The following is a 13,739-nucleotide window of genomic DNA, read 5'->3' on the forward strand; positions in this document are numbered from 1 at the left end:
CGCTACCCCTGTCAAAATTTTAAGAGATACCGGGCTTCCCAGTCTCTTTTGTTGGCAGATACCCTGCCGTTTTCTGAAAAGTCATTTTCAGGTTCTAAAGTTCTTATTAAGGGGGTAGATTGTAATGACTACATCCTGTTCCTCTCCATAATGTCTATTTGTCTTCGGACTTTGTTTCTGGACCTGTGACTTTAGGTATTAGGCCTTTTTTGCCTTTTGAAGGGATTCACCTTCTTCTTGGAAACGACCTTGCTGGGGACAAGGTCATCACTAATCCACTTGTGACTGATAATCCTAGTTTAGATCAGGATCCAGAGCCAATTGAACAAGAGATACCCGATTTATTTCCTTCATGTGCCATTACTCGAGCCATGTCAAAGAAAACTTCCGAGAATCAAAATACTCTCAAAAATAATGTCACAGATGTTGACTTAAATGACACCTTTCTCAGTCAGGTGTTTGACACGGATCATTCCGTTATCCCTTTGGATTTGAAACTTCCAGTAAAACTTCTGCTGACCAAAGTCAGACATTTTCTAGATCAAATCTCATTGCAGAACAACACAAAGACCCAGATATTTTGTCTTTGTTGACAGGGTAGATGATGAAGGTAAAACTTCAGATAGCTCTGTTTCCTATTATACAAAATCTGGTATTCTCATGCGTAAATGGAGACCTCCAGATGTTTTGGTTGATGACGATTGGGCTATAAAACATCAAATTGTGGTTCCAAAGCCCTACCGTGCTGAAATATTGCGCCTGGCCCATGAAACGCCCTGGGCTGGTCACTTAGGAGTCAGGAAAACTTATCATAAAATTCTCAGTCACTTTTATTGGCCTAATCTCAGGCAGGATGTAGCACATTTCTGTAAAACTTGTCACACATGTCAAATGGTAGGAAAGCCGAATCAGACCATTCCAAAGGCCCCTTACAGCCAATTCCTGCATTTCAAGAACCATTTAGTAGGATACTAATAGACTGTGTTGGGCCCCTACCAAAAACAAGATCAGGAAATGAGTACATGCTGACATTATGTGTACATCAACTCGGTTCCCAGAAGCCATACCACTGAGAAATATAAAGACAAAGACTATAGTGAGAGCTTTAGTCAAATTTTTCACTTTATTTGGCCTCCCTAAATGTGTCCAGTCCGATCAAGGCTCCAACTTTATGTCTGGAATTTTTCAACAAGTAATGGATCAGCTAGGCATTAAACAGTATAGGTCATCCGCCTATCATCCAGAAAGTCAGGGTGCTCTTGAGCGATTTCATCAAACTTTGAAAAACATGATTAGGACCTACTGTTTTGACACAGAGAAGCAGTGGGATGAAGGAATCATTTTCTGCTCTTTGCTGTTAGAGAGTCAATTCAAGAGTCTCTTGGTTTTAGCCCATTTGAGCTTGTATTTGGACATACAGTCCGTGGCCCACTTAAGCTCGTTAAAGAGAAATTCCTATCAGACGATGATGATTGTCTGAATATTTTGCAATATGTGTCAGATTTTCGTACGAAACTCTCTAAAGCATGTGAATTAGCCAGAGAAAATCTTGAGTCATCTCAGCAGTCAATGAAAACCAAATATGATAAAAGCACCTCAAAACGGAAGTTTGAACCAGGTCAAAAAGTTCTTGTTCTACTTCAATTCCTGACAAACCACTCCATGCTCGTTACTTTGGGCCATACCTAATTGATAAGAAATTGAGTGATTTAAATTACATCATAATAACACCTGACAGGCGAAACAAAAACAGCTATGTCACATAAATATGCTTAAGCCATATTTGGATAGGGATAATCCTACTATAACTCAGCCTGTCAGTGCAGTCAGTTCAAACCATTATGAAGATAGTGATACTGAAACTGACTTGAGTGAAAATACTCTAAACTCAAAGCTGGGCTCGGTCAAGCTTCAGAACTCACAAATCCTGGAGAAGCTGGAGTCTACAAAGTTGGCACACCTCCAGCCAGAACACCAACAACAGCTGAAAGAACCAATCCATGAACATTTGTTCCAAGATATTTCAACGAGGACAAACATCATCTATCACACCGAAGATGTCTGCGACAGTAATCCAGTGGAACAACATCCAGACGGACTGAATCCTGCGAAAGCGGAATATCTCCAGGAGGAAGCCAAGTATTTGCCGAACAATGACTTTATCGAACTCAATAAAAATAACCGGACTTTGCCATGCATACTTTATGCCAAGTTCAGTGCCATTTCAAGTTTTCCAACAACAAATTGCAAGAAGATAGTCATGGGACATCCTGTTTGCTATTTTTCACGCAAATTTAACAAATCCCAGAGAAACTACTCTACAATTGAAAAAGAGTGTTTATCTTTGATATTAGCTTTACAGCATTTTGAAGTTTATGTTACTTCTTCAAATCAGCCAATAGTGGTTTATATTGATCACAACCCTCTTGTTTTTCTGCAGAAATTTAAAGGCAAAAATCAGAGATTGCTAAGATGGAGTTTAATGTTACAGGAGTTAATCTTGACATTAGACATATCAAAGGCAGAGACAATTTTAATTGCAGACTGTCTCTCTCGTATGTAGAGTTTATTGTTGTTCACTTTCAAGAAATTTTACTTTAGAGTAAAACAAAATTTGAGTACTTAAATCCTTTTCAAGATTACATTTGTAAAAGAAAGATTTTTCTTTGAAAAATTTTCTTTTTTTGAAGAGGGGGTGTGTTATGTAGGTCATTTCCCCCACACTCATCATGACCTGAGTTCAATTAGTCTAGAACATTCTCAAGGTCACTGCCCTTAATGACCTCACAACCTTGAATTCAATTAGTCATGTTTGGAATGTTCTGGAAAGTTGATTAGTTGTGTAAGGGAGATAATTTTAGAACAGTAATTAGCATGTCAATAAAAGTTCTAGATTGTTCTTATATGCCTTTATAAAAGGGACGTGCACTGCTTCCAGTCAGAACTTTGGGATCGTGTCTCTTGTGTGTTACTAAACTCCAGCAGTAGTCATTCTCAAGACTTTTCAAGACCTTCACTGTCAACGCTGGATTTATACTGTGGACTTTGTACAGCTTCAAGCCTGCAAGCCAAAGGACTGTTCATTCATCCGACTGACTGTTACAACTCTGAGACTGGAGCTTTGCCGTCCCAGCTGAGATAAGTAGTCTGTACACTTTTAAGCTTGTACTCTATCCCTGACTTAGCAATTAGTTTTATTTTCGTAATAAATTTTGTTTAAACGTTAACTGCTGAGTTCACCCTTTTGTTCGTTTTCTCTGCACGTAACAATATCTTAAAAATTTCCATGCAAGATAGGGGAAAGCCAATGTAACATTTTTTCCCCTAAGCCTCTCGCGTGTTCCCCCCCCCCCCTGTTCTTTCAAATCCTCCCCGGTCAGATGTCCTAGTGAAAACCCTGTCATAATACCCATCCAAATTAAACAATATACCATATGGTTAGATACTGGTTATAGCGTAAGCTTTTATATCTTTATTTTATTGTGATTTTTAATTTCATTTGATGGGTTCACCTTTTTTGAACCATCATGAGATAACTGACGATAGTCTAGCAGAGTACATCAGGATTTAAAAGGTCTTTACTGTTGCTGTATTTTGTAAATTATACAATTACATGGGTGGTATTTAACTTTTCTAAGTGGTGGGGGGGGGGGTAAGTCAAAATTTCAGAGTTAGACAGGGAGGTTACTCAAATTCATCAGGGTTGGCGGGGGTTCACTCGAAATTTCGGAGTTTCAGGCCGTAAATAATGACTGCTCCTTACAGACAACGCGGCATTACAAACTTGATGACCAATTTTAAAAAATTGCACTGCAACTCCATTTGAAAAAAAATGATGCAGGTCTGACAGCAGAAAAAAATTGCTGTCACTCTGACAGGAAAAACAATTGCTCCCATACCAACTTCCTCCATACCCCCCCCCCGACCCCTAAAAAAATCAAATGGTTCTCCCCTAAGCACGATGACCACAGGGTAATAAAACATGAATATTTGATGGAGTTAAAACCGTTTACGATAGACAGTTGCAGTGGTAACAACTTCCAGTGCCGAAGCTAACGACACTCCTTTGAAGTGGGCTCGGAGTTCCATCATAAATCATACGTAGCCATTATATATGCACGGTCCCTCCTCTTGTGGAGGGACCGTGATATAACAAACTTTGCAGGGTCGGTTGATTTCAATTCAGTCGCAGCCGGTTTCTGCCAGTGCCTACTTCAGTCAGATCACACCACGTTTACATTGGAACCGTATTTCCCACGTTTTGCTTTGGATACGGTATGTATGCTCTCCCTTCCCTGTAACGTTTATATTTTGCTTCTGATTATCACGCTCTGAAACCTTCGATCATATTTCGCCCTGTTCATCTCGATAACATTGTGCATTTTTCTCAGGGTTACCAGCGTAACCTGTTAACGTTCGACACCGTCCCTAGCTCAATGCCAGCCAAGTAAAACGCTCCACCCTAACCCCCATCAGTTGGCTTGCAGTGTTTTGTCCTCTTCTGACAATGTGTCATCGTCACAGACCTTCCCTAGACTGGCTGACAGTATTCATCTCTATACAATGTTTCAGGTTTACATATACACATAAGCTTATTACTGTTTTAATTGCAATTTCGAAAGCTCGACGGTGGTTATGATTGTAAAGCCCGCTAAAAGTAAATATAATAATATAAAAAATAATTAATATAATGTATGTTTTAATGTAAAATAACATGTAAACACGACGGTAATAATTCTGTCGGTAACGCCATGGGATACCATTAATATAGTTTGGCGTTGAAATCAACGATTACAAAATGGAATTTATCCCGACTGCACTGGTCTTCTGGTCTGAATGGTAGATAATGTATTATATTTTGTATGTGATTTTCTATCCGGTATGGGCTTTGTTTTCACAACAATTTTTTATACTTCAGTCACTGATTAGGCCAAAGTAAATTCTTTGCCGCGTGTAGGTTCCCAGGGATTCCATAAAACACACACACCACACACACACACACACACACACACACACACACACACACACACACACAGAGCAGTTGCGCTTGGTTGATCTTTCCTGGTCTGTGCATAGGTTCCTTGTTTCTATTTTTTATATCATAACCTTGGATGTCTTGCTCCTAACTTTGTAAAGATTTTATCTCTTTCTTCACTGTGTCATGCACCTGTCATTTGATAATCTTACAATAAGTTGTACCAAGGTTATGTTGCGTCTATTATCTGATCTATTTGATTGCCCCATGCAAAGTGAATGAGGGACTGTGCCGACTGCGTCAAAGCAAGCACGGGTAGGTTGCTAATCTATAACTACTGCAAAAGTTCCAGATTGCTTTTCACTTAAAAAGTGTATGCAAAAATCTGCGATCCAAATTCTAAGTGTGCGTCTTGCATACTAAGAAACCGATTGCTTATTGTTTTATACTTTTATTTGCATCAGTTGTCCTGAATTACATAACAGAAATAATAAAGGTTAGAGGTGCACGACTATCTTAAAGTCACACAGGAATGTTAGAACAATTGAAAACACCATTACAATGATACAATCTTCCATATTCAGACCCAGGAAAATGTTTAAGCAATAGCGAATGCATATGTGAAGTGAACTGGTCAAAATCCCTTGGTATGCCGTAGCTAGGGTGCTTTATTGCGTAAATATTTGACATTGTGATAATAAAATTAATGTTACTGAAGCGTAGATAACTAAATAATTAGTTAGGAGAAAAATTATTTAAGATGTTCATCGAGGGGACCTGTCTTGCAGATATAAAGAAAGGAATAATATTACAGGTAGAGATTAGGTTCAATGCAACAAAGTAATCACAACTAATTTCTTTTTTCATTTTTTCCTCACATAAAGGGTTTCGATCTTGCTTTACCTTGGTCATTGTAATTGAACACTGCACTGAATTCTCCTACGGACTACGTTCTAAATATCCTGGTCACACTAATTCTTGTTTGATTAAATCTGCTCCTTTCTCTCCTATCATAATGACTGGTGCGTTGGTGTTTCCAGAGGTCAAATGAGGCATAACACTGGCGTCGACGACACGAACATTCTTCAAACCCCGCACTCTGAAATTTTATAAGAAGAAGAGCTTTTATCCAACGAATTAAATTAGAACATGTCACAGCAAAATCCTATAAACACGTTATATCTAAATCAAAATATTTACTTTTGTAGAAAATTTAATCATGTAGAAACTTTAAACAAACGATGCCTATTATTCATACTTTGAGGTCATTCTATACCTCTCGTTCTTGTATATCCAATAGTGCCATTAGTGGTACTTTAAAAGTTTTGGGAAAAATAATGATCATGTAAATCCTCACCTAAGAGATGGATCCACGACAGTTGTTTGATCATCCTTGGCTCCCATTTGCACGTGCCGCACACGTGCCAAGCAGTTAACGTCAGGTGACGAATATAGTGCTCCCAATACTTGTCGCTATCAAACTCATGAGGGCAGTTGTCGAACTTTAAATGGGATGGCGTTATTCTGTTTATCATAGAAAATAACCCACAGACGAAATTAATTTAAAATAATTTTACTGTAAACGATCGTGTATTTTAACATGTAGACCAAGACTGGAAGATCCGTCGCCCGAGGGCGCTCTGGTGGGAGCGTTGGGAGCGTCCTGGAGCGACGGATCTGTCAGTCAAATGTAAACCATGCTATACTCATTCAGATATATCAACCAGCCTTAATCTTTTTGACTGTGTCCGTCCATTCGAACTTCTGTCCCACAGTCTCTGTCTGTCTCTGTCTCTACCTCTGTCTTTCTATGTCGCTCTGTCTTTTTCTTTGTCTTTCTCCATGGCTTTCTGTTTGTCTCTGTCTCTCTGTCTCTTTCAAGTTGCCTGTCTGTCTCTCTCTCTCTCTCTCTCTCTCTCTCTCTCTCTCTCTCTCTCTCTCTCTCTCTCTCTCTCTCTCTCTCTTATATAAATCAATAGATTACCCATAATCCTTGAAGGCCTTAGTATCTGCTAGCTTCTGGATAAATCGTTGAGCCTGCAAGATAAATTATACACATTACTATTGCCATCATCAGCTAGGTATTAGTATTCTTGTATTCCCTGCAGTAGCTGTTACTCACCCTTATCATCGTTTGCACGTCATCCGCGTCTTCCAGGTAGCGCGGATCTATCAGTGGTTTATCGAGTGGATTTTTACTCTTCAGTTTCAAGTTGCCGATGCTTTTTGGATGTAATAGAGCTGCGAAGATGCACAGGCCTTCTTTGGTGGCTATTTTCTCGTCGCTGACTCCATACTCCAATGTTTCATCGAACCTGTATTAAAATTAACAGATCACAGCCAGCAGTCGTACAGTCTTACTATCCGAAGAAAATAAACCTGACTAGCCTATGACAATATGATGACTTTCTCTTTTATTTGCATTTTCAATATTGTCCCCGGATGTGTTCTAATGGCTTTCGATTCGTGTATCCTTCTACAAAATATTCGAATTCTTACATTACCATTACCAGCAGAGATTAATTGCAACCACTTAATGAAAGGACACGGAGTACTTACTCGTCACGAATATTCAAGAATTCCTTCTCTTTGGGTCCGAAACTGTAGTAAACAGGCAAATAGGCAATTTGTATATCGGGCCAGGGAATGCCATCCTGTTGTAAACGAGTTTAATAGAGTCAGCAAAGGATTCAATACAATTTAAATTTTATGACATGTTCTACCGATGTTTAATGTCACCGTTGGTTTGCATTGTAATGCACTTGGCAAATGACTATTGCACATTCAAACACTGCAACTATGTCCGTCATAATCACAATTACAGTACACTCTCTTTAGTTTTCCATTTCAGAACAGTTATACATATATCGTAGAAATGTGTCAATACGATGCCTTCCCGAATAGAGTCTTTTTAACGTTTTAAGACAACTAATAGTTCGGAGTGTATTTTCTGTGATATTTCTCTCCAAAAACTAACTGTTAGACTATTGATGACGCATCGCAAGTGTTATCGATACGTGATCCCAAAAATTCATCGTCACTATTAAAATGATGACACATTCAGGAAGACGTACAGCAGATAACAAATAACCACAACAAAGCCCTGGACAACACAAGATAGGTAGCCAAATCAAGAGAAAGGTCTTAAACCTTTCCTTTTAAAAGGTGGATTAATCAGCTGTTTCGGAGTCGAAAAGCACATCCTGCTTCACATTTGGCACCTGCGACATATCTAAGTTTTTTTAATCCCACTTTCTAAGGCCACAAGAGAAGAAATTGCTCCTGGTCCTTGACATTCAGCAAAAGTGATGCCGCGACGCGGTTTTGTTTTTATTTTTTGTTTTTTTTTTCCTTTCTTTTTTATTCCTATTAGCACTATTGATGCAACTGTTGTTGTCTTTTATCACTGGCTCCATAATACTTCAGTTTTCTGTTTTGTCATTTTCGGCATGCAACAGGAATATCAAAGATAGCTATACTTATGAGTATGTAACCCCACCCTCCCTAAAAAGCCATGATGCGCAGGTTCTGAAATAACGCGCGCGGTGACCGGAAATTATCTTTTTTGGCCTAATATCAACAATTGTATCTTCTATTATTTATCAGATGTCCACATTAAGCTTAACTTACCTTGGTTTTTATGAAACCGCCAGATTCGAGAGAGTTTGAAGACAAGCAATCCTGTTATATGATATATAAAATGTCTTTGATTACTTTTGAGACAAAATCAAACTACAAAGCATCCTTGTTAATCCTTTAAGCGTTATGTCTCACCGAGTCTAAAACTGACGTTACGTTTGGTGCAGCGTGTCCAATGTCACAGAAATGACTCTACTTGACACTCAATAATTTGGTTGTCGTAGAATGCGATAACGTAGGATACGCCTAGGAACACTTTTTCAGTCGTAATTATCGAAAATTTACGATACCTTTTCGTCTACTGTTAGTCACACCTATTTTCAGCCTCTTAATAATATGACGTTTTCAAATTGTCGTCATTGTGAAAATCAGAAATCTGTGTTTTTCTCATTGATTTAAACAGAGATAATCACAATTTTAAATTTCAAGCATCAGTAAAATTTTCAGGTAATTTTTCCGTCATCCTACTAGTATACTTTGCAAACTTTTCTGTTTTGTATTCGTGTTTATGAAAGAGAATGCGTTGGAATACATAGAAGAGACTCACTTTAGAAATGCCGCCTCCACTTGCATGGTGCCTATCAAATGTCATGAGATGATCCTACGTAACAAATCAAGACAGACCGTTACTTTAATCTTATTTGTTTACTTCTGTGCTAAAAATGTTACATAAAATGCATTTACTCCTAGCTACCAACGAAGAATTAATATAATCCCTGGAGTACATATTTCGCCAATCAAAACGTTTGTGCCTCACGACCATGACATACCAGGAAAGATCTGTGCTGTATTGGACTTATTACCTGCATATTTTCACCAACTGGAAGGTCACACAACACAGGTATTCCCAACTCTTCCAGATGATCCTTTGGTCCAACACCAGACAACATTAAAATCTATCATGTAGACAATAAAGAGATTCGGTTCGTTGCAGACGTATTCACCATTATGATACCTGTAAATTTCTCAGCTGCATTTTGGCATTTTTGTATCCCACGATTTGCATTTGTAGAAATATAACAATCTCCTGAAATACAGAATTTTCTTTAAAAGCTTTCATGGCCATTTCCTTAACATGTCTTGGCACTTCACTTGCGTGATGTATGTCAAACGAATTTCCCTACCTACTACATTATCCGTAGAAATAAATAAAATGTTACAAACCTGTGGAGAAGCTACGGAACCAGCAGATAAGATTACTTCCTTATTCACACACACAACGCCAGTTTCTCCATTTTTCAGGATCTCTACGGCAGTTGCCTTATTTTCGTCGAATACAATCTATAAACATACCATGTATTTGCAACCGTAGGTTGAAGTATAAACTTAAAGCGATTCTGAAGTAATTGATCAGGCACCCATATATACATTAAAATCTATCATGTAGACAATATATATATATATATATATATATATATATATATATATATATATATATATATATATACCTACATACATACATACATACATACATACATACATAAATACATACATACATACATAAATACATACAGAAGGTATTTTTAAACACTATTTTGACAGTGAAATAGTATTTTAACAATTTTGACCGTATACTTAGTGTCATTAGCATGATTGAAAACTATGGCGAGTGATTCATTTCGTGGTGAGACGTTGATTTAAATAGCAAGACCTCATTCCAAAAGCGTAGGAACTTGAAGAGCTCATCAACAAGAAATATTAAAATATAATCAGTGACGCTGTGCGGTATGCTAAGGGCATGTTTGCTTCTGTAAGTGAGAAATAGGCACTATGTTACCCCCACAGTGAATCGCCAAAAAAATCCACACATTGAATGTTTGCAGTGCATATACATTCAAGCATAATAAAAACAATAGCATAAAACAATTTGACCATGTGATGTGTTATAAAACACATATAGCCTCGTCCTTATTCGGGCTGTAATTGTTTATTACCCTTTGTGGACGTGCGTTTCGAGAAATTCAGCCTCAGGGAATGTCGAGGTATTTTTCCTAATGCACGGCCCATTCAGGTAATAGTTATATTCTGTCTATATTTATTGTAACACGATTGGAACTAATTTTGGAGAATTGGATCTTCATAGTTTTCAAATTTCTCATTAAATGTTAGTAGACATATAGCTGAATGTTGCAATATTGCAAATTACTCATAAAAATCAAGTGTATAGCTTAAAAAGAAAAGCAAATAAGCTTACATGTTTAGATTAAACAGAAATCACTTTACCATCCACACATTTTAAAGTAGTTCAAATCGTATTTTCTATGAAAGTGTCATATAAATAAGAGTGTTTAGCATCAAACTGGTTCTTCAGTTATTATTGAAATGACTAGCAGTAGCTGAATGATTAAAAGCCCAGAGTCTCTACCTTGGTTGCCAGTGTCTCTGTCCAGACCGTCAAATTTTTCCTATTTTTCGCCGGGTGAAGAAAAGCAACGGCCGTACTGCATCGCTTACCATCTTTGATTGTGGCTTGAATATAGTCAAAACCAACCTGGATGTAAAGAGAAATTATGCAACCTTATTTAGATCGCTCAAAGTTTTCGGAGCTGAGAGAGAGAGAGAGAGAGAGAGAGAGAGAGAGAGAGAGAGAGAGAGAGAGAGAGAGAGAGAGAGGGGGATGTAAGCTACTAAATGCCCTGGGGGAAACTGTATTTTGAATTGAACACATAAAATGTATTCTTTTCTTACCGTATCAATGCAGTTATTGACGTCACTTATCTTTAGTCCAAGTTCTTTTGCTTCAGTAATTGAAAAAAATGAAAAGTTATGACAATCATTTATTGTCCTTATTGAACGAATAAAAGGGCGATACATTAACAATTTGCGTTCATTTATGTTGATGGGTAAGGGCTGAGATTCCCGGCTGACCATTCTGATTGATATGCTCGGTCGTACATCTCGTCCTTCTAATTTTGTCTTTCTTCTTGCCCTTGCCCGAACGTTAACCATGTGCTTCTCTCCCTCTATTGCTTCACTGAAGGTCAGTCACGTTTCAGTTACCCTACACTGACTAAAGACTTTAACTAATTAATGATATTTCTAAATAGAGTTAGATACACATGTAGGAAAACTTATCAATAATTGAACCCCATACATTATCAATATTCTCAAATTGACACTGACCTCCGTCAATGAGTACTTGACTGTATTCACATGTTGGCGTTACGTCAGACACCGTTAGAGGTCCTCCTTTGTTATGATATTCAGTTTTCAAATATTGGTCACTGGATTCCAAAAACGAATCACACAAACATAACATGGGTTTACTCGTGATTGTGGATAATGTGTCCGTTGTGTTTCAAAAGTCATTGAACATTATTGATCTGTTGTAGTCTGAGTAGCCCTGTCCTGCCAGATATTATTAAGGGTAAAGAATGAATTATGGGTAACCTTATGAGGGACAATAACAGATTACCCTCTGTCGAGCATGTTCGACATCTCATGGCGTAAGTTTATTCAGAACTATTTTCTGAAAAGAGCAATAACATTACAAATTATGGAACAGCTCTGCTGTTTTTGTTGAGCACCTTGCACGCAGTTTTGATACTCCTTGTTTTGACCGAAGGGATACCGTGACATTACTGACAGAATATTAGGTGAACACGAAAACCGTTGAGGTCATATTTCATAAAAACCGATCGGTTATGCCACATTTGAAATGTGTTTCTCCTGACTAGCGGGTGCATTGCTCACATCGCTGTGATGTTTGAACCAAGCTACAAGATTTGACATCAATCTGATTTTACAAACACAATATTTAGTTCTTAAGACTACCCATCGATTTGTAGGCTTCTTCAGGTCGACCATTCCTCCGATGTAAAAAAAATGTCTGAATTTAGCTTACTTTGTGTTGTTTTCAGATTTTAGAAAATATGGCAGTACTTCGTCGTAACTCCATCCTTCGGCTCCAAGTCTTGCCCAGGAATCGTAGTCTTCTTTGCATCCTCTAACATACTGCATACCATTGATACTGCTAGATCCACCAAGAACCTAGATTCATTTTAAATCATGGTAAAAAATTACAGCGTGTGGGATGAAGATATCTTTTTTAGTTCTCGTCAACCTGTAATCGTTTGTTCGGTGTGTAAATGATAATTTTATGAATACAATCTGTCCTCACTGACCTTTCCCTTGTTCCACGTAAGTATGTTATCTTTCATAGCAAAACATGCATGCTTCTGAGGGACAGTCTGAAAAGGACAACGACCATAGCAGTTTACGTTCAAGTCAAAAGGAAGATGACCTTACTTTTGTCTAGCTGTACAGTTATTTAAACCATCGTAACCTTGACGGTAACTTAACACTACAGTGTCCATTCAACGCGTCACAAAGGTCAGTCCGTCCATCCAAAGGTTCAAGGAAAAAAGAAGTACAATTTGAACGCTACTCGTTTTGCTTGCCAAGAATTTTACTCCACCCTGAATGATCAATAACACAACAAGAAAGCGGTCAAAATTTAAAACAACTTTATAATCCCAAAGAGTAAAAAATTAAAAAGTGGTCGTCAGTGATACTTGATTTCTGAGCAGTGGAAAATGAGTTGATTGAACCTCCTGAATGTGAAGTACGCGTCTTATTCCTGAGATAAAGTCGTGCTAATGTGGATTTGATGAATTTAAAAATACTCACAAACATACACATCCACTACAGCAATATCTGATGTAATATAAAAATAAACCCCATTGCATCCCCAATGGCTTTTCTTTCGAATAAGTTATTCTAAAATCCTTAATCCTAAAATTACATGTAATTTTCACACAAGTAAATTGTATTACCTTATACTGCCAATCTATTTCAGTACCAAGGTGAGTGGGCATTGCCATGGGAATATGGATTTCAGGTTTCGTATCCTCGGGACCTGCTTCCAGTAACAGTACACTGATACCCTCATCTTCTGTCAAACGGTTTGCGACTACACAGCCCGCACTACCAGCTCCAATTATTACGAAGTCGAACGATGTCTTCTCGTCCGCCATTGCAGTGACGTTCTACTCCGTTCAAGGTTCAAGAGAGGCCACATCGTGGACGCTAAATCACAAAAACATACATGGAGGGCGCTCTAAGGATATAATAGCTATGAGTGTATAGATAAATGCTATATTTCTCGGAAGTTACACATCAAGGG

General features: G+C 38.0%; 1 protein-coding gene across 1 annotated transcript; it reads right to left on the reverse strand.

Annotated features, from left to right (window-relative positions):
* Positions 1-5,410: 5,410 nt before the first annotated feature.
* On the reverse strand, positions 5,411-13,630 carry LOC139116878 (choline dehydrogenase, mitochondrial-like). Its single transcript, XM_070679610.1, has 15 exons — positions 13,390-13,630; positions 12,739-12,804; positions 12,459-12,604; positions 11,738-11,838; positions 11,303-11,352; positions 10,980-11,105; positions 9,779-9,895; positions 9,418-9,510; positions 9,162-9,215; positions 8,606-8,656; positions 7,535-7,629; positions 7,098-7,290; positions 6,960-7,012; positions 6,333-6,499; positions 5,411-6,074 (listed from the first exon to the last, which is right to left on the reverse strand). Exons 1-15 carry the CDS (start codon positions 13,588-13,590, stop codon positions 6,061-6,063), a joined length of 1,527 nt encoding a protein of 508 aa, XP_070535711.1. The 5' UTR covers positions 13,591-13,630; the 3' UTR covers positions 5,411-6,060.
* Positions 13,631-13,739: the final 109 nt, after the last annotated feature.

The sequence above is a fragment of the Ptychodera flava genome, chromosome 18 (genome assembly GCF_041260155.1).
Source record: "Ptychodera flava strain L36383 chromosome 18, AS_Pfla_20210202, whole genome shotgun sequence".
Taxonomy (NCBI): Eukaryota; Metazoa; Hemichordata; class Enteropneusta; family Ptychoderidae; genus Ptychodera; species Ptychodera flava.